General features: G+C 47.0%; 1 protein-coding gene across 4 annotated transcripts in view; it reads left to right on the top strand.

Annotated features, from left to right (window-relative positions):
* The window catches only part of LARP1 (La ribonucleoprotein 1, translational regulator), a 61,300-nt gene that overhangs the window by 14,138 nt on the left and 21,661 nt on the right, over positions 1-25,501 (top strand). For 3 of the 4 annotated variants that reach the window (XM_026454433.2, XM_026454432.2, XM_026454435.2), the window contains exons 2-8: positions 19,075-19,136; positions 19,395-19,460; positions 21,315-21,489; positions 22,298-22,426; positions 22,503-22,703; positions 22,803-22,965; positions 23,880-24,024. In XM_026454433.2, the coding sequence (XP_026310218.1) occupies positions 19,075-19,136; positions 19,395-19,460; positions 21,315-21,489; positions 22,298-22,426; positions 22,503-22,703; positions 22,803-22,965; positions 23,880-24,024 (941 nt within the window). The remainder of the gene's footprint in view (positions 1-19,074; positions 19,137-19,394; positions 19,461-21,314; positions 21,490-22,297; positions 22,427-22,502; positions 22,704-22,802; positions 22,966-23,879; positions 24,025-25,501) is intronic. The other variant, XM_026454434.2, reaches the window with a different exon arrangement.

Here is a 25,501-nt window from a genome sequence, read left to right as displayed (position 1 = left end):
GGTTGCTGTGAGCCAAGATCACGCCACTGCCCTCCAGCCTGGGCGACAGAGTGAGACTCTGTCTCAAAAAAAAAAAAAAGGGGGGGATTGGATCCTGTGCTGTCAAGTGCAATGCTTATCAGTGAGTAATAGCTTTTGTCATGTCCCTGGGCTTAGCCAGGTGTCCTAGAATCTGCCTTATGGGTAGCTTGCTTTGGTGAGGACAGATGCCCCAGGAAGCCAGGCCAGAGTTCCTGGAGACCCTCTGCTAATCTCATGATTATTGAACTTCCAAGCTACCACACACTCCTATTCACTGTCACCATTCATTTTCACAGTAACCCTATGGGATCTAGCTACAGTGACAGTCCTCATTTTACAGATGAGAAAACAGGTGCTCATAGAGGTTCACTAATTTGCTCAAGGCTCCACAGTAGTTAGTAAGTAGCTGGGGTTTGAGCCCATGGCACACTGACTCCAGAGTTCATACTGTACACATCATCTGGCTTTGCATTCTCCCAGACCACAGAATTGTACATATCCTGCCAGGAAAACTGTTCGGGGAGAGAGAGGACTTGCACAGATTTTGAGATGCTGATATCTGTATAGGGCTCTTATGGCCCAGCCTAGACGCTTCAGCTCTGCCTCCGCTGGCAGGGTGGGCTCTGGGGACATAAGCCAAGTGGGTATAAGCCAGGCACTAATCCTGCTGGGGAGTCCTGACTCTTCTTCCCCTAGAGATGTTCCTCTTCAGCTCTGTGGGGCCACATGCAGGTCTGCTGGAAAGACCTTGCGGGTTTTCAGGCATGGCCTTAGGGTCAGTAGGAAGGTTGGGGGTGGGGTTCTCTACAGGCTTTGGGAGGCTCTCTTTGTGTTACCAAAAAGGATGGAAAATACCTATGTGTTGGGCCTTTTAACTTCTTTTGAAGGGGAAGTCTTCAGGTTGCTCAAGCAACACCAATTCATTGTAGAAAAATGTCCAAATATATTTTAGCAAAAAGAAAAACAACCTCTTGGTAATCTGTCCCACTAAATATCCAACCCCCATGAACATAAATACACATGTAAATATAATAAGCCTTGATGGGATTGTATATCTTTCTAGACCAGTGCTAGCCACATACATTAAAATTTTCTAGTAGTCATATTTTTTTAAAAAGTAAAAACGGAGGCTGGGTGTGGTGGCTCAAGCCTATAATCCCAGCACTTTGGGAGGCCGAGGCGGGCGGATCACAAGGTCAGGAGATCGAGACCATCCTGGCTAATACGGTGAAACCCCGTCTCTACTAAAAAAAAAAAACAAAACACTAGCCGGGCGAGATGGCGGGCACCTGTAGTCCCAGCTACTCAGGAGGCTGAGGCAGGAGAATGGCGTAAACCTGGGAGGCGGAGCTTGCAGTGAGCTGAGATCTGGCCACTGCACTCCAGCCTGGGCGACAGAGCGAGACTCCATCTCAAAAAAAAAAAAGTAAAAACGGGAATTCAGTTTTAATAATCTATTCAAAATGCGGTTTTAACATAATGTAAAAATAATGAAATGTACATTCTTACTAAGTTTTTGAAATTTGATGTCTTTTACACTTAAACTTCTCGATTTGGACTAGGAACATTTCAAGTGCTCAGTATCCACATTTTGTGGCTCATGACTATGGTATTGGATAGCATATTTCAAGTGTGTGTGAGAGTATACATATATATACACCTTTTAATAAAAAGACAAAATGGGATCATAGTATAGTAGCCTTCCCCTTGTCCATGGGGGATACATTTCAAGACCTTCCAGTAGATGCTTGAAACTTAAGCTAGTACTAAACCTATGTGTTTTTTCCTGTACGTACATAACTATGATAAAGGTTAATTTGTAAATTAGGCACAATATATAATAATAAAAGTTATGTGAATGTGGTCTCTTTCTCAAAATACCTTTTTTTTTGTTCTGTTTTTTGAGATGGAGTTTTGCTCTTGTTGCCTAGGCTGGAGTGCAGTGGCATGGTATCAGGTCACCACAACCTCTGCCTCCAGGTTCAAGCAATTCTCCTGCCTCAGCCTCTGGAGTAGCTGGGATTACAGGCATGCACTGTCACGCCCTGCTAATTTTGTATTTTTAGTAGAGACAGAGTTTTTCCATGTTGGTCAGTCTGGTCTCGAACTCCCGACCTCAGGTGATCCACCTGCCTACCGAAGTGCTGGGATTACCGGCGTGAGCCAACGCACCTGGCTTTTTTTTTTTTTTTTTTTTAAAGACCTTGCTGTTCTATCCTTTTGAGTTACTGTTGGGTCAGCTGGGAAGAGGGAGGAGTTGAGATAAACAACGAGGAAGACTTCCATGACTGGAAGTTTAGTCCACCCAGTTTTTGTACTGCAAGGGCTTGTTGCTGATTTCATTAAGAAAACGTATGAACGGGGGCTTCTGTCACCTCACTATATCTTATGGTACTGTACTCTCCTATTTTGGGGCCTCAGTTGACCATGGGTTACAAACTATGGCTGGTGGGATGGGGATCCACTGTATTGTAAGCTATATATTTTTTCTATTTAGAAACATAGGCTTTCAAGGGGACTTAATCTTTTGTAACTCTCAAAGCCACCTTGGGAAGGAAGGTAGCAGTTTCCTGTTGAGAGAAAGGTTAAGGAACTGTGGCTGTGCAGGCACATACCCAGCTGCTACCTGTGAGCCCTCCACTCTTTCCCTGCCCTTTACAGGCATGCTGGGGTTGAGGCCTCTGAGCCGGGGCCACCATTCACATGCATACATGTGTAAGTGCATGTTACCACACAGCACTGTGCTGGGGGAAGCAGGCCCAGATAGGGGAAGATACCGAGCTGCCACACAGGGATAGGATATTTAAAACACAAGCACTCTGAACTCCCAGTCCAGTGTTCTTTCCACTCATCTGCCAGATTCTGAGAGCTTCCTGCCTGGTTTTGGAACTACCTGAAGTACAAAGGGGAAACTAATGGAGGGTGAGCATAGACCTTCCACTTGGTTTGTGTGGGAGTGCCCCCAAGTCTACAGCCCACCCCGCTGGTGGAAGCAGGCCAGCGCTGGCCTGTCTCATGGGGAGAACAAATGTGGATAGGCAATGGGAAAAAGACCAGTTGGGCCAGAGTGGCTGCAGAGAGGGACGTGGGTTGACTTGAGTCAGGTTGGGACTTAGACATCTCTAAATAATTGGTTTGTCCAACGATGCTGCACCCCAGTGTGGGCGCAAGTGCCTCACACTAGGCCACTTTGTGACGAGAACGTCATGCAGGTTCGAGATTTGTAGGAGCCTGGTTTCATTTTTTTGTTTTGTTTGTTTGTTTGTTTGTTTCTCCACACCCAAACCTGTGCCTGAGTTTTTCAGCCTGTAAAATTGGGCTGCCTCTTAGGTGTGCCATTGGCCTGCTGCTGGCCTCCTCTGCCCCTTTGGAGGAGGGTTGAAGATGAGCAGCTGACTTGGGTTAGCCCTCAGATGAAAAGGAGCAGAGTACTGATGATTGGGAGTTTAAAGACTGGATGGAGTTTAAATACTTGATGGATCCAGGGAAGCCAGCTCTCCTCTACATCACTGCATCCATGCCCCATGCTCGTTTGCACTGCAGGAAATGGCAGCTATGGCACTCAGCAGCCCTGTGCCAAGTCTCCAGGCTGGGGAGGGCCTGCTCCAGGGAGTGAGGGGGTGCCTTGGTTTGCACTCCTCTGGGAGCCAAATTGCCTCGAAGTGGGATATTGCTCAAGATGGCATTTGCCAGAGCTAAGGAGTCTTAAGGCACCATCTTCTGATTTCTCCTGGGGTCTAGTCCTATTACTCAAACCCTTGGATTGAAAGGGTTGGTACTACCTTTGGGAAGACTTCATCTCTTGCATTTCCTCTGAGGTGGGATTGGAGAGGCAGTAAAGGTCCCTATTGGCTGTTGCTGGGCTTGTAGTTGCTCTGGGATGTTCTCCGCTATCCCTGCCCCAGGCCTTTTCTGCCCACATATCATCACTGCCATTGCCCCTCTGAGGTGGCAGATCTTTGGAGATCCTAGACTTGAAGCAGGTCGGAATCTAAAAGGGCTTTGGTCACTAAGAAGCCATCTGGTTACTTCTAATTTTACAGAAAACCAAGTCTGTATCTTGGACAAAGTGTCACAGTGCCTGCATTAGGGTTTCTAGACTTTGTTGCCTTGAGGAAAGAAACAGTGAAACTCAGTAATTTCAGGGAAAAAAAGAAAAACAGGAGGCCCCTTTGAATAGTCGGTGCTGCCAGAGTGGAGATTAGAAGAAGACTAGGGCTGGATATGGTGGCTCACACCTGTAATCCCAGCACTTTGGGAGGCCAGGGCGAGAGGATCGCTTGAGCCTAGGAGTTTCAGTCTAGCTTGGACAAGATGGTGAGACTGTCTCTACAAAAATTAAAATTAGCTGGGTGTCACAGCTAATTTAGTCTCAGCTACTTGGGTAGCTGATCCAGGAAGATCGTGTGAGTTCAGGAGCTTGAGGCTGCAGTGAGCTAGGATTCTGCCACTGCACTCCAGCCTGGGTGACAGAGCAAGACCTCGTGTCTAAAAAACATAACACAAACAAGAACTTCAAATAGAAAAATTAGTTGGATGTGGTGGCAAGCACTTATAGTCCCAGCTACTCAGGGGACTAAGGTGGAAGGATCACCTGAACCCAGGGAGGTCGAAGCTGCAGTGAACTGTGATCACGCCACTGCATTCCAGTCTGGGTAACAAAGTGAGACCCTCCCTCAAAAAAAAAAAAAAAAGCAACTCCCCTGGGGCTTTGGTGCTTGCCGGAGCCCAGGCATTCAGGTTGCAGGTGGCACTAGAGCATTGCCTTTTAAACAGTGCTTTTGATTCTTGACTGTTTTTACTCACATCATTCCCTTTTCTGAGTTGCATTATCCCCACTTGGCAGGTGAACTAACAGGCTCAAGAGGAGTGGATTCTGGTGGCCTCAGTCCCCTGTAGGGCCTACAAGCTTGATCTGGAGCCCTTTGGGGACAAGAACCTAATGTTTGTTTCCTGCAGTGCTGAGAGGGGTTTGGGGTAGCCTGGGATTTCATATCCTTGGGGTCAGATACCTTCTCACGGGGTGACCTTTGGCTAACAACTTAGCTGCTTTGAGTCTTCTAAAACTGGGATAATAGTCCCTCCATTGTGAGGACTGAAAAACTTACTGCACAAAAGGCCCACGGCAGGAGGCCTGGCTTCCTGCGGTAAATGCCTAGTAAGTGGTGGCCATTATGACTATTACTAATATTTTAAAATAAATATGGCTGGGCTTGGTGTCTTACACCTGTAACCCCAGCACTTTGGGAGGCCAAGGTGAGAGTATCCCTTGAGCCCAGGAATTCAAGACCAGCCTGGGCAGCATAGCAAGACCCAGTATCTATTTTATTTTGTATAGAGTCAGGGCATTGGATGAGCAAACAGTAAGATTTTTAGGGTAAGAGAAGCTGTTTGGCTGTGAGGCAAAAGCAGGTGGACAATTTCCTTTAGAACCTTCATTATTCTGGCACAGCCAAGTTTTGGAGCTTGTTGTAAAACTTAAACCCCAGCCCAGAGTGGTCCCTTGTGACCTCATATCTGTCAGCGCACTCATCATGTGGCTTCTTGGATCAGTGTTGGTTCCTGGTGCTGGAGATTGGACTGGTGGGTAAAGGAAGAGTACCTCCTGCACCTCTCTTCTGGCTGCTGTTTATATGTGTAATTGAAACTACCTGCTCTTGTGAACCAATGAAGTCCTGTCTATACAAGTGAGCCCCTGCACTGGGGTTTGGAGACCAGGGTTCCTTCCTGGCAGTCTCACTCATTGGCAGCTCAGTTCTCAAACATTAATCTGCCATGAGCATTGCACAGGAAGCATACAGCTGCAGGTGTTCAATTTCTGCCCACCTTCCTAAATTGATTTCTGGAGTTTATAGAGGGAGTCAAGAATCTGCATTTCACCCAAGCCAACCCCTCTTCGCAGGTGCTCTGTAGACCACAGAAGTGGTACTGCAAACCTGCTAGCTCACTGATCTACAGTTTCTACAACTGTGAAGTGTTTTTCAAACTGCCTTCTGCTCAGGAACTCCTGCTGAATGGGAGTCACTCAGTTTAGTAACATTTCTTTTGGAACAGCTCTGCTATTTTATTTTTCTTTTCAAGAAATTTAAGTGTTTAATCCATACTAAAGAATATAAGTGTAAAATAACAAAACAATAACCCAAATACAGTCTTGTGTCACTTAACAACAGGGATACATTCTGAGAAATGTGTCATTAGTTGATTTTGTCATCGTGTGAACCTGGAGTGTACTTACACAAACAAATGGCACAGCATACTATGGACTTTGGGTGTATGGTATAACCTGTTGCTCCTGGGCTACAAATCTGTGCAGCATGTTCCTATACTGAATACTATAGGAATTGTAATACAATGGTAAGTATTTGTGTATCTAAACATAGAAAAAGTATTGTAGGCTGGGCGCAGTGGCTCATGCCTGTAATCCCAGCACTTTGGGAGGCCGAGGCAGGCAGATCGCCTGAGGTCAGGAGTTCAAGACCAGCCTGGCCAATGTGGTGAAACGCCATTTCTACTAAAAAAAAAAAATGCAAAAATTAGCTGAGCGTGGTGGCAGACACCTGTAATACCAGCTACTGGGGAGGCTGAGGTGGGAGAATTGCCTAAATCCAGGAGACGGAGGTTGCAGTGAGCAGAGATCACGCCACTGCACTCCAGCCTGGGTGACAGAGTGAGACTCCGTCTCAAAAAGAAAAAGTACTGTAAAAATATGGTATAAAATGTGGAATAAAAAGTGTTCCTTCTTCATACCCACTGCTTCACTTTACTAGCCTTAAAATGTTTTTTTTTTTCTTTCTTTGAGATGGAGTCTCGCTCTGTCACCCAGGCTGGAGTGCTGTGGCCAGATCTCAGCTCACTGCAAGCTCCGCCTCCCGGGTTCACACCATTCTCCTGCCTCAGCCTCCCGGGTAGCTGGGACTACAGGCGCCCGCCACCTCGCCCGGCTAGTATTTTGTAGTTTTAAGTAGAGACGGGGTTTCACCGTGTTAGCCAGGATGGTCTCGATCTCCTGACCTCGTGATGCGCCCGTCTCGGCCTCCCAAAGTGCTGGGATTACAGGCTTGAGCCACCGCGCCCAGCCACTAGCCTTAAAATGTTTAAAGATTTTTAAAAATGGCACACTGACTACAGTCAGCAACAATTTATTGTACATTAAAAAATAACAAAGTGTAACTGGATTGTTTGTAACACAAAGGATAAATGCTGGAGATGGTTTATACCCCATTTACCCTGATGTGATTATTATACCTGTATCAAAGTATCTCATCTACCCCATAAATATGTAAACCTACTATGTACCTACACAAATTAAAAATTAAAAAATACATATAACAAAGTGGCACACTGGCATAGGGCAGCTCCATTATAATCTTACGGGACCAACTGTCATGTTTGTGGGTGGGGATGTCATTATTTGGCTCATGACTATACTTACTGCTGGTTTAAGAAGTACAGCTCTGATTTAAAAATATTAAATATGGTATTGTGGTTTTGGGTAACCCCTATCAATTTAACAGTTGAAATTCACTAGGTTTAATCAAAATAACTTAAGTATGTACAGAGAAAACCTACCTTAGAAGGACCTAGCAGATTCCTGACTCCACCATTGCTGAGCAAAAGATCTCTGAAGGATGGGACCTGGGAATCTATATTTTGACAAGCTCCTCACATGGTAATTCGAATGCATGCCAAAATCTTAACAGCGTGTCCTGGAAAGCTGGCTGCATTTATGGAGATCAGTGGGTGTAAGGACAGAATCACAAGATGTTAGTGGAAGGACTGTAGATGATAGGATTCTCCCCACCCCTACCAGAGGCCTCTGAATAGAGAGACTGAAGACACTGGAGGGCAATTCTTGCCAGGCATCCATAGCAAGAGCTCTGGTGTCTGAGCCAGGACTGTCAACCAGTCTCTTGACTTCTAGCCCAGGGCTCTGGTCACAATTCCACTTTCAGTTTGGAACATGGGGCAACAGTCCTTCCTTACTATGGTGTCCAGATGTAACTAAAAATACAGGGGACATCCAGTTAAATTTGAATTTTAGATAAATCAAATGTTAGTATAAGTATGTCCCAGTACTGCAGAGGACATATTTAGTCTATAAAATTACTATTTATCTGAAATTTAGATTTAGCAGTGTCCTGAATCTGTTTGCTAAATCTGGCAACCATATTCTCTCCCCACTTGCCCCACCTTTTTTTGGGCACCAGACAGGTTCAAGAATTGCCCCAAATAAATGAAAAATAATTACCATGCATTTATGATACTATTACTTCATTTAATCTGTTAATCCTGTGAGTTGGCTGTCATGGACCCCATTCATGGTTCAGGAAAGTGAGAGGTTAAATCTGACTCCTGGGATCATCTCTGTAAGCTGTCTTTTTGCTTCCTCATGAACCTAGTTGCTTGGCTCTCATTGATGTGTGGCCCATTTAATGCCTATCAAGTTACGAGCTGCATGAGAGATTGCTCAGTTTTGACTCATCTGTCCCTGGCCTTGTGAGTTACTTAATTGATGGCGGCTCTTGGTTAGTACATCCAAGAATGGACTCCAAAGTCCATGCTGTTAATTGCTGCTCTAACCTGTCTCTTAACCCAGTGGCATAGTAAATTGTTGGTAGGGTGGCTTTGGGATAGGTATTGGACAACTTTTACATTCCCCTTTTTTTGTTTGTTTTTGAGACAGAGTTTTGCTGTTGTTGCCCAGGCTGGAGTGCAATGGCACAATCTCAGCTCACTGCAACCTCTACCTCCTGGGTTCAAATGATTCTCCTGCCTCAGCCTCCTGATTAGCTGGGAATTCACCGCACCTAGCTAATTTTGTATTTTTTAGTAGAGATGGGGTTTCTCCATGTTGGTCCATCTGGTCTCAAACTCCCGACCTCAGATGATCCGCCTGCCTCAGCCTCCCAAAGTGCTGGGATTACAGGCGTGAGCCACTGTGCCTGGCCCCCCTCTACATTCTCTAAAGGGGTGTGCTGGTGCCTTGAGAGCATCCGTGTGCAGGGTTGGGGAGTCTGCAGGTGGAGCAGCACCCCGGCTGCTAAGCCTGTACTGTCTCCATGTTCATGGCATCCCAGGGCTCAACTCTTTTCCAGTTGGGGTGTAGCATATGACACTGAAGGAGCCTGTAGGCCAGCCTGAAATCACCGAGAGAGGCAAATTAGCACCTCCTGGGAAGCAAGGCTGCCTGGCCAGGCTGACCTGGATTGGGGGAACTAGTTGCTACTCGAGAACTCCAGCTTCCTATCTGCTTTTGGGATTACCCTCCCTGGAAAGTCCCTCATTGCTGTGGAATTTTCAGGCTACCAGATGTGCCCAGCCTGCCTCTCAGGACGGACAGACAGAGAGTGAGAAAAAGATCTCCAGGGCCCACCAGGTCTTCCAGAGGGAGCTGAGAAATTCAGCCTTCCCTGGCAGGGCTCAAAGAGGAAAAAAGGTATTGGAAATGGGGCCCCTCCCAGAGCCACTTCAAAGCACTCTCCCCTGTGGTCATGTATTTCAGTTCCATGTGAGTAGTTTTTCTTGACAGTATGGGTAGTTTTGGGGAAGAGTTCCTGTGACACTTTGGGTCCCTAAGGCCCTGCCCCAAACCTATGAGTGGATATAGTTGGGCACAGAGTATATTTTGTTGAGGAGGAGATGTTGGCTTCCCCGTTTGCCAAAGAGCTCTAGATTGGGAGACAAGGCCTTGATGTTCCAGTGCCAGCTCTACAGCAAATCACTGGTTACTTTGGCCTCTCCTGGTCTTCAGTTTTTCTGTACGTACTATGAGATTCTCAAGTCTTTCCAGCCCTGACTGGGTCTGGGATCAGCCTCTCCACTCCAATAATGGGAATAATCCAAAGTAATTTTTTGGGGATTCAGAAGCCTCTTCCAACAAAGGATGCCCTGAGATTGGAAGGACAATAAAAATGAGTTTGTGGGCCGGGCGCGGTGGCTCATACCTGTAATCCCAGTACCTTGGGAGGCTCAGGTGGGTGGATCACTTGAGGTCAGGAGTTCAAGACCAGCCTGGCCAACATGGTGAAACCTCGTCTCTACTAAAAATACAAAAAGTTAGCCAGGCGTGGTGGCTCGTGCCTGTAGTCCCAGCTACTCGGGAAGCTGAGGCAGTAGAATCGCTTGAACCTGGGAGGTGGAGGTGGCAGTGAGCCTAGATTGTGCCACCCCACTGCACTCCAGCCTGGGTGACAGAGTGAGACTCCATCTCAAAAAATCAAAAAATGAATTAGTGTTACCTGACGTGGTGGTTGACCACCAAGGACAGGAAGAAAGCCTCTGAGGTTGGCAGCCTCCCACATCAGGGTAATGGAGTCAGGTGTGCATGGAGTTGTGCGTGCCTGGCAACCTGCCTGAGAGGATTGGCTTCTGAAGTCCAGGGCCTAGGAGAGCCCATGGGAGCCCCACAAACTGGTTATGCATAGCTCATTTGTTTAACTGGGAATCATCATCATACCTACCTTCCAGGCTCACACCTGTAATCCCAGCACTTTGGGAGGCTGAGGCAGGTGGATCACGAGGTCAGGAGATCGAGACCATCCTGGCTAACGTGTTGAAACCCTGTCTCTACTAAAAATAAAAAAAAATTAGCCGGGTGTGGTGGCACACACCTGTAGTCCCAGCTACTGGGGAGGCTGAGGCAGGAGACTGGCGTGAACCCGGGAGGCGGAGCTTGCAGTGAGCCGAGATGGCGCCACTACACTCCAGCCTGAGTGATAGAGCAAGACTCCGTCTCAAAAAAAAAAAAAGAAAAAGTAATGAGCTACTACAAAAAACTTTGTCACCATGCAAAGACATAGTAAGGCAAGCTTGTCCAAAGGACGGCTTTGACTGTGTCTTGACACAAATTTGTACTTTCTTAAAACATTGAGATTTTCTTGCAATTTTTGTTCTTTAGGCTCATCAGTTGTCATTAGTGTTAGTGTGTTTTACATGTGGTCCAAGACAGTGATTCTTCTATTGTGGCTCAGGGAAGGCAAAAAGATTGGACACCTCTGCAGTGAGCGCTCAGTAATTGATTGTAGTCTAGTGGAGTTGAGATACACACAGAGGCAACCATTTCAGGCTGCAGTGAGTGCCCTGAAGACCTTAAATTGTAGACTGAATTAGAACTTGATCCAGAGTTGCTGGTTTTGTAGCACTTTACATTGGGCAGTCAGGAAGCTTCCTGAGGAGAATTTATATTGAGATCTGTGACTAGGCCTGAGGAATCAGTCATCTTGCTCTTCAACATTGTGACCTTGGGCGAGTCCCTTCCTTCAGTGTCATTTTCTGGACAACTGGAATAATTGTGTCTTTTTGAGATGATTAAGTGAAATCATACATAGACAGCAACTTAGATCAGTTTTTGGTACCTAGTCAGTATGCAGTAAAAGGTGATTTTTGTTACTCTTCTAACTAGAACCAAATGTGCTCGTTAGAAAAGGCTGGGTTAGAGAGCTGGCACATGGAGGCCAGGAGCTTTAGTGGCCACTGATAAATTTCAGCTGTGTTGATTATTGATCAGCTTTGGACCAGGATTTCAGGGACTCGTACCAGCAGTGGGAGTGGCCACAGCCACCTGAGGGTGGCTGGGTCCACGTCTGGGCAGGGAGAGTGGGAGCACTGGGCCACCTGGGTCACCACAGGCTAAAGATAGTCAGCTGGGGCTGGGCCAGGCTGGCCAGCATCATGTGACTGGAGCCTGGCCCACCTTTGCCCCTCCTCCCAGGCCAGCAGCTCCTGAGCTGACTGGTGGCCTACAGCTTCCTTTCAGCGGGAACTCAAGATGGTCTGACCTGAACATTTCTCTCCTTTCCTTTCTCTGCCCACTCCTCTCCCTAAGAATGCCCTTCCGGCCCCTCCTGCATTTCATCTGCAGGTCTAGGGGAAATTTGGGTGGGAGGACTGGGCAGAGAGGCCTCTGAGAGATGGTACCGACAGCAGCAGCTGGTGACCAAGGTGAGGAGGGCTAACATGGCATTCTCTTTACTCGATAGAAGAATGTTCCTGCTTGGGGGGTGCTGGGATCAGTCAGCATAGGAGGAAAGGCCTGTGGGTCTCCAGGCTCTCTTCTATGACTCCACCCTATCCCCAGGATGAGTGACAGCTGAAAGTAGCCAGGCTTTTCAGATAATCTGCCGCCAGGCTGGCCTGGGAGGGACAGGTACAGGTGGGTAGTATAACCCAGGCACTCTTTCCTGCCTGCCTCACCCTCCAGATGGTATTGCTGCCTTCCACAGTCAGGGTCCCTGGACACAGGCTCAGGGAGATAGTGGTGGCCTTCCTCATATCTGGGGGCTGAGGGAGGGGCACAGTCCATGTCAGCTGGATCCCCCTGAGCAGCCTCTGGGAGAACTGGGAGGAACTGGGAGGTGGGTCTGGAAGGAATGTCTCTTTCCTCATAGGGCTGCTAGTGCCAGAGTTCTGGAGTTAGACTCAAGCTAGGTGTGCTTGGTGGTGGTTTCTCTTGCCTCTCTGGGTAGGGAAACCAGGCACTTCCAACCACTGAAGTGCCACTTGCCCAGCTGTTAGCTTAGGCTTCCCTGCAACAGGCTTTGGTTTTCTCCAGTATGTAGAATGATGCCCGGGCATCCCTGCTGTTGAGAAACTGTCCTGTTGGCTACAATAAGGTGGTAACTTATACCCCTTAGCTTCTCTTCCACCTCCTTTTAGTGGTTAAGAGCACAGGTTTTAGAGTCGGACTGCTTGACTCCAAATCCTGTTCCGCTCTTTGCTGGCTGTTATCTTGGCAAATAACCTTTCCACCATGTGTCTTGGGTTCCTCATTTTAAGATGGGACCAATGGAAGAAACTAATTCAGCATGATCACGATTAAGAGGATCCATGCCAAGAATTTAGAACAGTGTGTGGTGTCTAGTAAATGCTCACTACATATTGTTTACACTTGTCATTAATTGTGCATCTATGATTGGCTGCTAGCATTTCTTGTGCTTTGGTGAGAAATCTAAGTGGTTGAGATCTGTCTTTCTGTCCTCACACCTGTAGACCCAATATTAGTAAGGAGGGTGATGCTGGGGTAGAATGGTAGGTAATGCTCCCAGGGGTTATACAACTGGTGAGTGTTGCATTCTGGACTGAGGCGCAGCACTGATATCAGGCAGTTGGGTTGCCTGTGAGTCAAAGCTGGGCTAGGGCCTGCGTTCCTCTGGGAGCCAGCAGTTTCTAGGACACTAGCAGTTTCTCTGTACTTGGGAGGGCCCCAGCTGAAGGCTAAGGGTTGAGGCTGTAACCTCAGGAATTAGCACTTGACAAGCAAAGCCTCTTCTGGTGTGAAGTCACCATTCATTAAACAAGTGTCTGCTGTGTTGCCAGGCCCTGAGCTAGACACTGGGTTAGTGCTGTGAAAGGAGCCCTGTGGTCCCTACCCTCAGGGAACGGGCAGATAAGTAACCAACCAGTTAACATTACAGTACCGTGGGAGCACATAGCAGGGTACTTCACCACACTTGAAGTCTGGGAGGTCTCCCCCAAGGAGGTCGACCTAATGGTCAGGTGTATGGGTAGCAGATGGGTGAGTGTGAATGTAACACAGCCCCTAAACCCAACAGATTACCTTGTTTCTCAAGGTAGTAGTTCTTAGCTCTCTGGTAAACTCAGCCTTTTCAGATGCCAATCTCCAAGAGATGATACTAGTCCCCAAATAAGCATTTGGTCTTCTTAATTTTCCTGGCAGTGCTCAGGCCTGAAATCTGGTAGTCCTTCTAGTCACCCACTCTGGGTACTGAATGCTTTCTTTGGATAGCTCTGCCTTTTTTCACCTTTCATGCACCGGTCCCTCAGTTTTAATTCTAGCTTCTTCCTGCCTCTTACCAGCTTTTTTTACTGTGACCTATGAGTTTGAATCACCCATGTGCTTTCTACCTGTTGGTTGAACCAAGTTCTTGCTCCTCAGACCTTCACATCTGGAACTTCTGGGTAGCTTTTGTTTCAAAAGTTCAGCAGCCTTAGGATCTTTTGAGAACAAGACAGTAGTGAAAATACCTTTAAATCTTTTTACCTGACTGTATACTGGCCAGAGTTACGGGTTTAGTAAACTGAGAGAGACTCCTTGAGCCCGGGCTGTTTTCCTTTTCTATACTGAGTAAAAAGTGGAATGACCAAATTTAAACTGAAAGGGAACTCTCTCAGCCTTCTCCATGTTCTTCCTTCCTCCCTAACAAAGCAGGGCTTTATGTCAAAGCACCCCTGGGGGACCTGTGGTTAAATTCCCCCATCTTTCTTTCCCCATTTTAAACTACAAAGTTCAGAAGCTTCCTTTCCTGGGGAAACTTGCCCTGGGGCCCAGGTGCCTCCTGTCTCTGGAGGGCAATGTGGTGGTGTGGTGTCCCCACCCAGTGGGCATGGATTACCACTCAGAAGAGCCAGGTGAGGGGGGTGGCCTCATTTGCAGTCTGGACTGGATGAATTGAACCAGTTGATCCCCAAGAGAAATTTTTCCCATACGTTCTGATTCTTTCATTTTGAGAGATGATTTGGTGTATCTCCCCGCCATCCTCATCTCTATCTCAGAGTGAGGGTGGTGATTGCTTGGAAATAGTAAGCTTCCTTTGTGAATTGTAGTATTAGCATTTGTTGGGCATTTGTTGTGTGCTAGGTACTCTTACTATGCGCTGTTCATTTAACTGTTCCAGCAGCCATGTAACTATGACTTCAATTTTACAGAGGAAGGTGAAGTTCAGAGGGACCCTGTGAGGAACAGAGTAGGTAGGGACTCCACCCTAAGTCCATCCCATAGCAAAGTCCATGTGCTTAATGGGGCCCTCTGACTTTTCTAGGTGGTCTTTGAATGAGGGGGTGTTAGACACACTTGAAAATAGAGGCTCAAAGAATCTCGGGGTTAGACAGTCAAGGTCGTGTGGTCATCAAGCACTCCACTTTACAGAGGAGCCGCCATCCCTACTCCAACCATCCCAGTTAGTAATTCCTCTCTGCCCTGCCATTCCTTAGCACCCACCTCCTACCCCTCATTACTCTTCATCCTTCATTAGCAGTAGTAGCTTTAGCTCCCTGCTTTACACTCAAAATAACCTTAAGTAATCCAAGTGAAAATAGTGGGTTTGCCATGCAGATAGTTGCCAGAAAAGCCCTCTAGTGTCCTCACGACCACCACATCAGATTGCTTCTTGCACATAGCAATTTTGGTATGCTTCACTTTTATTTTATTTTATTTTTTTTGAGATGGAGTTTCGCTCTTGTCACCCAAGCTGGAGTGCAGTGGTGCAACCTCAGCTCACTGCAACCTCCGCCTCCCGGGTTCAAGCGATTCTCCTGCCTCAGCCTCCTGATTAGCTGGGAATACAGGTGCATGCCACCACGCCCGGCTAATTTTTTGTATTTTTAGTTACAGGTAGCGTTTCACCATGTTGGCCAGGCCAGTCTGAAACTCCTGACCTCAGGTAATCTGCCAGCCTCGGCCTCCCAAAGTGCTGGGATTACAGTCGTGGGCCACTGCACCCGGCCACTATGCTTCATTTTTAACAAAGGCGTGTGTGTATTTAAGAAGCCCCTGGACCCCCTGGAACTAGAATTCCCAGAATTAGTACTGACTCCTGGCTATAGTCCTTTGGGACAGAAGGTGGTTTTCCTTCTCTTCCAGATACTCTTTAGGCTCTGGTTTGCCTTAGTTGAGGAAGAAGACCCTCCTAGGGACTCTGTGTGCCGTCCTCCCTCCTACAGTCTGGGCCTCAGAGACCTGTGGGTGGATAAGCTGATGGTCCCAGTCATCAGTAACTGTTTACTCAGAAAAACCAGGGAAGTGCTCTTAGATTACACTAAGAAGGTTTTTTACCCATTCCTCACCAGTAGACACATGGAAACCACTGGGCTTCATGGAATTTCTGGTGAGCTGTGGAGGAGCTTTGGCAAGGGAGTCAAGATTTATAGCTTCTCATCTTAGCTTTGCAGCTAGTCTTGAGGACGCCCCTTCCCTTTTTCTGGCCTCAGTTCCCTATCTACAAATTGAGTGGATTGGAACTATGGTCCTGTCATTCTATAATTGTTTTCTTCTTCTTCTTCTTTTTTTGAGATGGAATTTCACTCATGTTGCCCAGGCTGGAGTGCAGTGATGCAGTCTCTGCTCACCAAAACCTCCTGCCTCCTGGATTCAAGCGATTCTCCCACCTCAGCCTCCCAAGTAGCTGGAATTACAGGCATGTGCCATCACACCTGGCTAATTTTGTAATTTTAGTAGAGACGGGGTTTCTCCATGTTGCTCAGGCTGGTCTCGAACTCCCGACCTCAGGTGATCCGCCCACCTCGGCCTCCCAAAGTGCTGGGATTACAGGCATGAGCCACCGTGCCCAGCTATAACTGTTTCTTGACCAAGTGAATGGTGTTTCCTGACTGGGCGTTGGGTCAGTGGCAGCAGGCATGCAGGTTTCAGAATGCAGGGTTAGAAGGAGAATTATCCCCTGATTTGGTTGGGATGGTGCTAGACATGGGGATTGGTGCCTGTGCAAAGGATTGGTTTGCATTGGCAGCCATTACAGATGCCAGGCCCAGCTGAATCTGTATATTCTGTGTGTACATACCTGCTCTAGTGGGTTACCTGGTGAGGGTTGGTGGCTGAGATGGATAATTGAAGTCATCAGAAAGCCTAGTCTTCTTTCTGGTCTCTTGCAGGGCCTGACAGCAGCTCATCTGAACCCTTCTGGGTTTCCTTGAAGCCCAATAGGATTTTAACAAATCTGTGAAATTTAGATTTTAAAGGCAGAAGTGGCTCTTGCTCCCCAGTGGATTTTTCTGCCTTTCTGGGGGCTTTTTTCTACTTGTCAGGGGCAACCTGAAGCCCCATCTGGGAGCAGAGAAAGAATGGCACCATGGGTTTTCAGGACAGAGGAATCTGGGGATGGACCTTTTTCAACAAACTCACACAGGACTAATTTAAGAATATTCATGTATATACTCAGACTGTATTCTCATCAGCTTGGGATTGGTGGCAGAGTAGGGAATTGGTGAGGTCTTTTCATGGCAGGAGGGCTCTTGAAACGTTGATTGGAGGCTGAGCTTTCTATACTTTACCATCTCCTTTTGTGATCAAACAATGATCTGACTTTGCCTCACCTTTTTAAGGAAAAGTCTTCAGGAATACCTTGCCCTCTGCACCTGATTCCTCTTTATAACATCCTGTTAGTGAAGTTGGTGGTGGTGGTACACAGGCCCTTTGGCCTGCTCTCCTGGTAGCATGCACACAGTGTTGCTGGGTACTGGGAGAAGTGATTACCAGCCATAGTGCAGGTATACATGAACCTGGTCCTGGTTTGAAGCAGACAAAGATTTTATCAGGGGACTAGATGGTATTAGGCTCATCCAGGCTAACCCAGAAGTTGCAGGAGTATGGGTGCAGAATGGCCCCTTGGGCCTAAGACCTCTATCCTCTTGGGATTGAGATTTTCTGGTTCACCATTGCCCTGCACTAGGGGTGTGGGATGCTGTTGGCTGGGTTCCACAACTCCAGCTCTCGAAGGCACGTGGGGTATCTTGAAGGGGTAGTGGCTCTGGTAGGGGGTGGAAGCCCATGTCTGTCTTTGTTGAAAAACTGAAGTCCCTGTAAATGTTATATTTAATTCCTGGTAGTTCTTACATGTCCTTCTAGAGTTTGTACTGTATGTGTGTGCATGTGCACATTTTTGTTTTACAAGAAGAATTTTTAAAAAACTTCAGCCAGGCGTGGTGGCTCACGCCTGTAATCTCAGCACTTTGGGAGGCTGAGGCAGGCAGGTTACTTGAGCTCAGGCATTTGAGACCGGCCTGGCCAACATGGTGAAACCCATCTCTACTAAAAAGACAAAAATGAACCGGGCATGGTGGTGCGCACTTGTAGTCCCAGCTACTTGGGAGGCTGAGACAGGAGAATCGCTTGAACCTCGGAGGTGGAGGTTGTACTGAGCCGAGATGGCACCAGTGCACTCCAGCCTGGGCGACAGAGTGAGACTCTGTCTCAAAACAAACTTTTTTTTTTTTTTTTAATAAATCTTCCTTGCTCCCCCGCCCAGGCTGGAGTGCAATGGTGCCATCTCGGCTCACTGCAACCCCCGCCTCCCGGGTTCAAGTGATTCTCCTGCCTCAGCCTCCCAAGTAGCTGGGATTACAGGTGCCCAACACCATGCCCAGCTACTTTTTTGTATTTTTAATAGAGACAGGGGTTCGCCATGTTGGCCAGGCTGATCTCGAACTCCTGACCTCAGGTGATCCACCTGCTTTGGCCCCCCCGAAGTGCTGGGATTACAGGCATGAGCCACCGCACCTGGCCACAAACAAAGTTTTCATTTATTGTGTCTGTCTTTTTATATTAGTAGAGATCATTGTCTTTTTAATGACTTTTCTAAAAATGGATGAACTTTAGTCAGTCCCCTATTTTGGGGTATATAGGTTGTTTTCCATTTTTTGCAGTTATAGATAATATTTTAGTAGGACATCTCTGTATGTAACTCTTGTCTAATTTGTATCATTAGGATAAATTCTTAGAGGTAGGACTGTTGAGTCAAGTGGGAGTATGCTTTTTCGTTGGAAACTGAGGAGACAAAAATCATTCCTGACCAACTGGCCCTGGTGTGGTCCCTAGATTTCTTGATGGCTCACTTAGGGTTTTTACTTTGCCTTCCCAGTGATCACTAGTCCTGGTCTGCTCCCATCAGACTTCTAGAATATTAGGGCCAGAAATGATCTTTCAGACATCTGCCATGATTCAGGAACCCTGAATTATAGTGCTGACTTTGGTGACATGGACTTCTTTCTCCAGGCCTCAGTTTCTGTTAAAGAACTATTCTCTCTAAGGGCCTCCCACCTGAATCTGGACTCCTAGGGTTTTGGCTGCTGGCTGCTGGCTCCTGGCTCTTTGCATGATCTTGCTTTCTATGACTTCTTTAGGAATGGGCTGGTAAAATTGTTACTGGTGTTTGTGCATATGTCTTTCCCCTCTCTACTGTGTCTTTCTCTTTTGGGAACTTGCAGGTTGCTTGGTGGAGTGGGGACGGTGATGAGGGTGAGGAGCTGGTAGTAGCCCCATCACATGGGCTTTGCATTACTAACTCTCCCTTCTTGTTCCCGTAGAACACTCTGCTCCAGCCAAAGTGGTGAGGGCAGCTGTTCCTAAACAGCGCAAAGGCAGCAAGGTAAGGAATCAGAGTGGGCAACCCAGGGGGATTTTCTGGAGGTGGTGGCCTCTTTCCTGTTCTAGTGAATGCTCCTGGACTGCCAACAAGTTCTGGATTATCTGTGAATTGCAGGGGAGCTCCTTCTGGGTATCCATTGTGAGTGGTCCTGGTGAACAGACTGATGTGGCCTCTGATCTCTTGGTGAAGCTTGGGTCGGGGGCTGAATAGCAAAGGCAGGGTCATTCCTGGGGCCCTCATAGTGTATGTTCCCTGCAGGTTGGTGACTTTGGAGATGCAATCAACTGGCCCACACCTGGAGAGATAGCCCACAAGAGTGTTCAGGTGAGTCTTTGTGGAAGGATAGACAGGTTTGAACTCTGTTGACATACACACATTTAGCTCCTCAAGCTTCCAGAGAGCCTTAGCTCTAACCTTTCTCAGTTTTCTTTTTTTTTTCTCCCCGCCCCGACAGAGTTTCACTCTTTTTGCCCAGGTTGGAGTGCAGTGGCGCAGTCTCAGCTCACTGCAACTTCTACCTCCTGGGTTCAAGTGATTCTCCTGCCTCAGCCTCCCAAGTAGCTGTGATTACAGGCACTCACCACCACGACTGGCTAATTTTGTATTTTTAGCAGAGACAAGGTTTCACCATGTTGGTCAGGCTGGTATTGAACTCCTGACCTCAAGTGAACTGCCTGCCTCAATCTCCCAAAGTGCTGGGATTATAGGTATGAGCCACCATGCCTCCTGGCCTCTCAGTTTTCTTTTCTTTTCTTTTCTTTTTCTTTTTCTTTTCTTTTCTTTTTTTGAGATGGAGTCTCGCTCAGTCACCAGGCTTGAGTGCAATGGTATGATCTTAGCTCACTGCAACCTCCACCTCCCAGGTTCAAGCAGTTCTCCTGCCTCAGCCTCCTGAGTAGCTGGAATTACAGGCACCTACCGTCATGCCTGGCTAATTTTTGTATTTTTTAGAGATGGGGTTTCACCATGTTGGCTAGGCTGGTCTTGAACGCCTGACCTCAGGTAATCTGCCCGCCTCGGCTTCCCAACGTGCTGGGATTACAGGCGTAAAGCCACAGTGCCCAGTCCGCCAGCCTCTCAGTTTTCTAAATGGAGTGGTTAATACAATCTGAGCAACATTGAAATAGCTAAGAACTGTCATCATTTGAACCTTTGCTTTGTGTCAGAGACTGCCAAGTACAGTTTTCCTTTGTTATACATGGCGGAGCTGGCGGCAGGTGTTGGTTCCGGGACCCCTGTGTATACCAAAATCTTTGCATACTCAAGTCCTGCAGTTGGCCCTGCAGGACCTACATATATGAAAAGTTGGCCTTCTGTGTATGCAGGTTTCACATCCTGCTAATACGTATTTTTGATCTGCGTTTGGTTTTTAAAAGTCCTGCATATAAGTGGACTCACACAGTTCAAAGCCATTTTATTCAAGGGTCGCCTGAATTGCCTGTTCGTCATCTCATCTAACCCTCACAGTGACTCTGAGATAGGTCCTTTTATAATTCCCATTTTACAGATGAAGCTGCTGAGACTTGCAGAGGTTAATTACTAGCCCTTGATGGCCAAGTGGGGATTGGAAGTCAGGTGTATTGTATTATTCCCCAGCCTGTGTTCTCCATCACTACGCTTGGGTTTTCTGAGTGCAGTAGGAGAGTTAGGCCAAGCACCGACCTCCAGACCACATGTCTTGGGGAAGCTTATAAAATTATTTTGGGCCCTAGCAAAGAGAGGACTCCTAGTCAGTTCTCTTCTTCCCAGCACTTTTGTTCTGGGCCAGTGGCTTAGAGTCTTTACTCACTGGCTGTGGCCGCTTTTGCTTCACAGACGGAGTTGTTGTTGATAGGCCAGAGGGCATCTCTTCCTTCCCACAGACGACCTAGACAACATGGCCCTGTTGCAGGGAATAATTTTGCCCCCGTGAGCCTCAGCACTGCAGTCCTGAAGGTTGTCTCTGTCACTTAGACTTGGAAGCTGGAGAGATAAGTTGCCTTTCCACTTTCTGGCCTATTTGACCATGCTTCCCGGTGAAACCATCTCAGGTGTGAAAATGACCTTAGAATACATCCTGTCCAGCCTGCCATTGCATGCTGTGGCTCCTGCCTGCCTTTCTAGTGACAGGGAGTGCCTTCCCTCCTATACCATGAGGCACTCACACTCACCTCCCTGTTACTTTACTTCCTGCTGTAGCCACAGTCCCACAAGCCTCAGCCTGCCCGTAAACTGCCACCCAAGAAGGACATGAAGGAACAGGAGAAAGGAGAAGGGAGTGATAGTAAGGAGAGTCCAAAAACCAAATCGGATGAATCAGGGGAGGAAAAGAATGGAGATGAAGATTGCCAGCGAGGCGGACAGAAGAAGAAAGGTGAGTGACTGGGAGCAGAACTTGGGAGAAGGTGGCAGGGTAGAACTGTGAAATGTTAGGACCCCAGGAGACTGCTGGAGGAGTTTTAGGTACCCCCTCTGAAAAGTCAGAGGGGAACTGATGGATGTAGGCTGGTGAGACAGCAGTCTTCAACCATCTGTCATTAATCAGTCCCTCCTCTCAAACACAAGAGTTTTCAAGAAACCTGCTGAAATTTTGACTTCTGTAATGCTGATCTAGAGTAACCATGGTTTAAACAAGATAAAACTTTCTTTGATGTAACAGCTTGCTGTAAATATGCCAGGCCTGGTATGACAATTCCTAAATCCCTTCAGCTTGCTGTGGTGTACTGACTCTTCATATGATCACTGATGGCTTCCTGTTTCCTTTTCCTTCTAGCTAGGAGGAAAGGAAGAGGGAAGGATGGCCCCTTTCCTTTTAGGGACTCAACCTGGAGTTGGTTACTTCAGCTTAACTCTCATAGACAGTGTTTTGGCACCTGTCTAGAGGGAGTCTGGAAAGCATGGTCTTCATTCTGGGCTGCCATGTGTCTGACTCCTGAAGGGGATTCTGTGGCCATGGAGACACTGATCTTAGGAGTTAACGAGGAGTCTCTAACACACTGAGGGCCACTGACCAGCTTATTTTAGAGATGAAAAAGAGGGCTAATGTGTGGGAAAGGGATCTGCCCAAGGTAACCAGATTGTGATTTGGGCCCAAGTACAGGGCAGAGGAGGAGGAGTGGGTAGAGCTGGCTAGGAGTGGCCTCTCCCTCAAGCTTTTCTCATGTGCCCATGCTGTCTCCCAGGAAACAAACACAAGTGGGTTCCGTTACAAATAGACATGAAGCCTGAAGCACCCAGAGAGAAACTGGCTTCACGCCCCACTCGCCCGCCGGAACCTAGACACATACCTGCCAATCGTGGAGATATCAAAGGTATGCACTACCCACTATGGAGGGCCTGGACTTGGGAGACACCCTCAGGCCTGACCTGGTACCCCTCTCCCCATAGGGTCTGAGTCTGCCACCTACGTGCCTGTGGCCCCCCCCACCCCAGCCTGGCAACCAGAGATCAAACCGGAGCCTGCCTGGCACGACCAGGATGAGACATCGAGTGTGAAGAGTGATGGGGCTGGTGGGGCGCGGGCTTCCTTCCGTGGCCGTGGACGGGGGCGTGGTCGCGGCCGGGGACGCGGCCGGGGTGGCACTCGAAGTACGTGAGGCCCCTTTGGGCTCCGGGATGTCCAAGGGTGTGCAGCGGGGGTGGTGGGCAGGAATCTCCTCTCCCTCATGGCCCCCGTTTCCCCCATAGCCCATTTTGACTACCAGTTTGGCTACCGAAAGTTTGATGGTGTGGAGGGGCCTCGTACACCCAAGTACATGAACAACATCACCTACTACTTTGACAATGTCAGCAGCACTGAGCTTTACAGTGTGGATCAGGAACTGCTCAAAGACTACATCAAGCGCCAGATGTGAGTGTGCGGAAGCCTTCTTACCCTGGAGAAATGAGTGAGAGGTTAGGGGTTGCTAGAGTGTAGTAGCTGGGCAGGCCCTTCTGGTGCTTAGCAGCAGTTTCAGGCTCAGGCTGAAAAGATAGCTTTTCTCATTGTTTATTACAGAAGTGATACCACATTCTCATTGTTTATTACAGAAGTAGTACAACATTTACCTTAAGAAAATTAGAAACTACACCATTACAAAAAGGAAGGAAAATATTTAGAATCTACCCCCTTCTGTGCTGCCATTTGTAATGACAACATTGACAGAATACTCACGAACATTTATTGGATCGTTACTATTGGCCAGCCTCAATGTTAAGTGTTTTAGAGGCATTGTCTTAGTCCTGCAATTCTTATCTGTTGAATTCCTGTGAGCTGAGTCTTTTAGCCCCAATTTATAGACAAGCATACTGGCCCAGTGATTTGCACAGAATCTCACAGCTAGTAGTAACAAAGCACAGATTTAAATCCTTTTCTGTCCTATTATAGAACCTTTGTTCTTAACCACTCCAATACATTGTCTCTCAGTCCAATAAGGAAGTCATAGAAGAAAATAAATGGTTGTAATAGAGTGTTAGTAAGTGTTTTAGAGCAGAAGAGAAAGTGACCAACAATATTCGAACTGGAATTTAAAGGAGGATGAGGAGTTTGACAGGCATGCCGAGGGGCTTAGGGCAGAGGGAGTGATTTGACCCAAGCAAGGTAGGGTGCCATGAAGGGATCACGTCATTTCTTTTCGGCCCTCAATACTGTTGGTATATAGGGTAGCGATGGGCTAGGTCAGAGGCTGTGTGAGATTGCTGGGATGTGTAGCAGAAGAAGGAAGGCATACTCATAAAACTAATGCAACAATCCCTTGGTGATAACTACTTCTTCCCTCCACTTAGTGAATACTACTTCAGCGTGGACAATTTAGAGCGAGACTTCTTCCTGCGAAGGAAAATGGATGCTGATGGTTTCCTACCCATCACCCTTATTGCTTCCTTCCACCGAGTGCAGGCCCTTACCACTGACATTTCACTCATCTTTGCGGTATGTCTTCCTCCCTGGAACTGGGATGCAGGGGAAAGAAAGGTCCTTAGGGAGCTGGAGTTTGGGCCAAGGCAGAAAGCCCTGAAAGAGTCATGATCTGATGACTTCTGCTGAAGTCTCAAGGCTTGGCTAGTCTCCTCCTCTCCCTCCTTCCTTCCTCTCTCTCTTGCTCATTATGGAAAATGTCAGACACTTACAAAAGTAGAGTAGTATAATGAGCCCATCATCAGCTTCAGCAAGTATCAGTTTATGGCTAATCTTATTCCATCTGTACCCTCATCTGTTTATTCTCACATACTACATTGAAGAAAATCCTAGAAAACCTGGCATTTTGTTCACAAATATTTCAGTATAGATTTCTAAAAAATAGACTTGTTAAAAGAAAATAGCCACGATATCATTATACCTAAAAATATTAACAGTTCCTTAATATCATCAAATATTTAGTCAGTTCCAATTCACCCCAATTGGCTATATATATATGTGTGTATGTATATATGTTTTATATATAGTTTGTGAGAATCAGAATCCAAATAAGACCTATAGGCTGGGTGCAGTGGCTCACACCTAATAATGCCAGCACTTGGGGAGGCCAAGGGGAGGGTCATATGAGCCCAGGAGTTCAAGATCAGCCTGGGTAACATAGCAGGACCCCGTCTCTACAAAAAACAAACAAGACCTGTGTATTGTCTTACTAAGTGTCCTCGTGCCTCTATTTTTCTTTTTCTTTGCTGTTTATTATTTGAATAGACTAAGTTGTACATCCTGTAGAATTTTCCACAGGGCACAGGGGTGTCATTTTAACCTGTTCATCTGTACTCCAAGCGTTTTGTAAATTGGTGATCTAGAGGCCTGATGAGATTCACATTTTGAAGTTTTTTGCCCTCCTTGTCAAGAATACTTTATCGTAATGATATATTTTCTCTTAGGTGGCACATAACATTTCATTTGATTGTCTCTTGTGATATAAGCTGCCAGCAGTGCCCTTAGGATTGCAAAATGATAATATACTAATTATATTAGTTGGTCTTCATTTATTAGGTGGGATGCCTCTTCAAGAAGTAACTTTGCCTCAGCTGTTCAGTTACCAAGAGGTATAGTTTGTACAGGAAGGGCAGATTAATGTTTGATCTCCCTCCCTTTGTTAGCCTTACTTATTTCGGTCCATTGCAGTTAATGGATTGGATCAAATTGTCCCATCTTTGGTCAGTGGGACCCTCCACATTTCCTGCCCCAGATCTGCAATTGGCCACTTTTAAAAGGAGCTCTAGTTCCTTTCTTTTGGGAAATGGTATTTAGATACCAGTCTGGGTTATAGGGGTGCTTTGTTGCTACTTGGTTGGTCATTCTTTCTAGATAATTTTTTGGTTTTTTTGGTGAGATAAAATACATTATGGGGTTATTTTGGTATTTTCTTTCTTTCTTTCTTTCTTTCTTTCTTTCTTTCTTTCTTTCTTTCTTTCTTTCTTTCTTTCTT

The sequence above is a fragment of the Piliocolobus tephrosceles genome, chromosome 4 (assembly GCF_002776525.5).
Source record: "Piliocolobus tephrosceles isolate RC106 chromosome 4, ASM277652v3, whole genome shotgun sequence".
Lineage (NCBI taxonomy): Eukaryota > Metazoa > Chordata > Mammalia > Primates > Cercopithecidae > Piliocolobus > Piliocolobus tephrosceles.
This window is presented reverse-complemented; position numbering and strand designations above follow the sequence as displayed.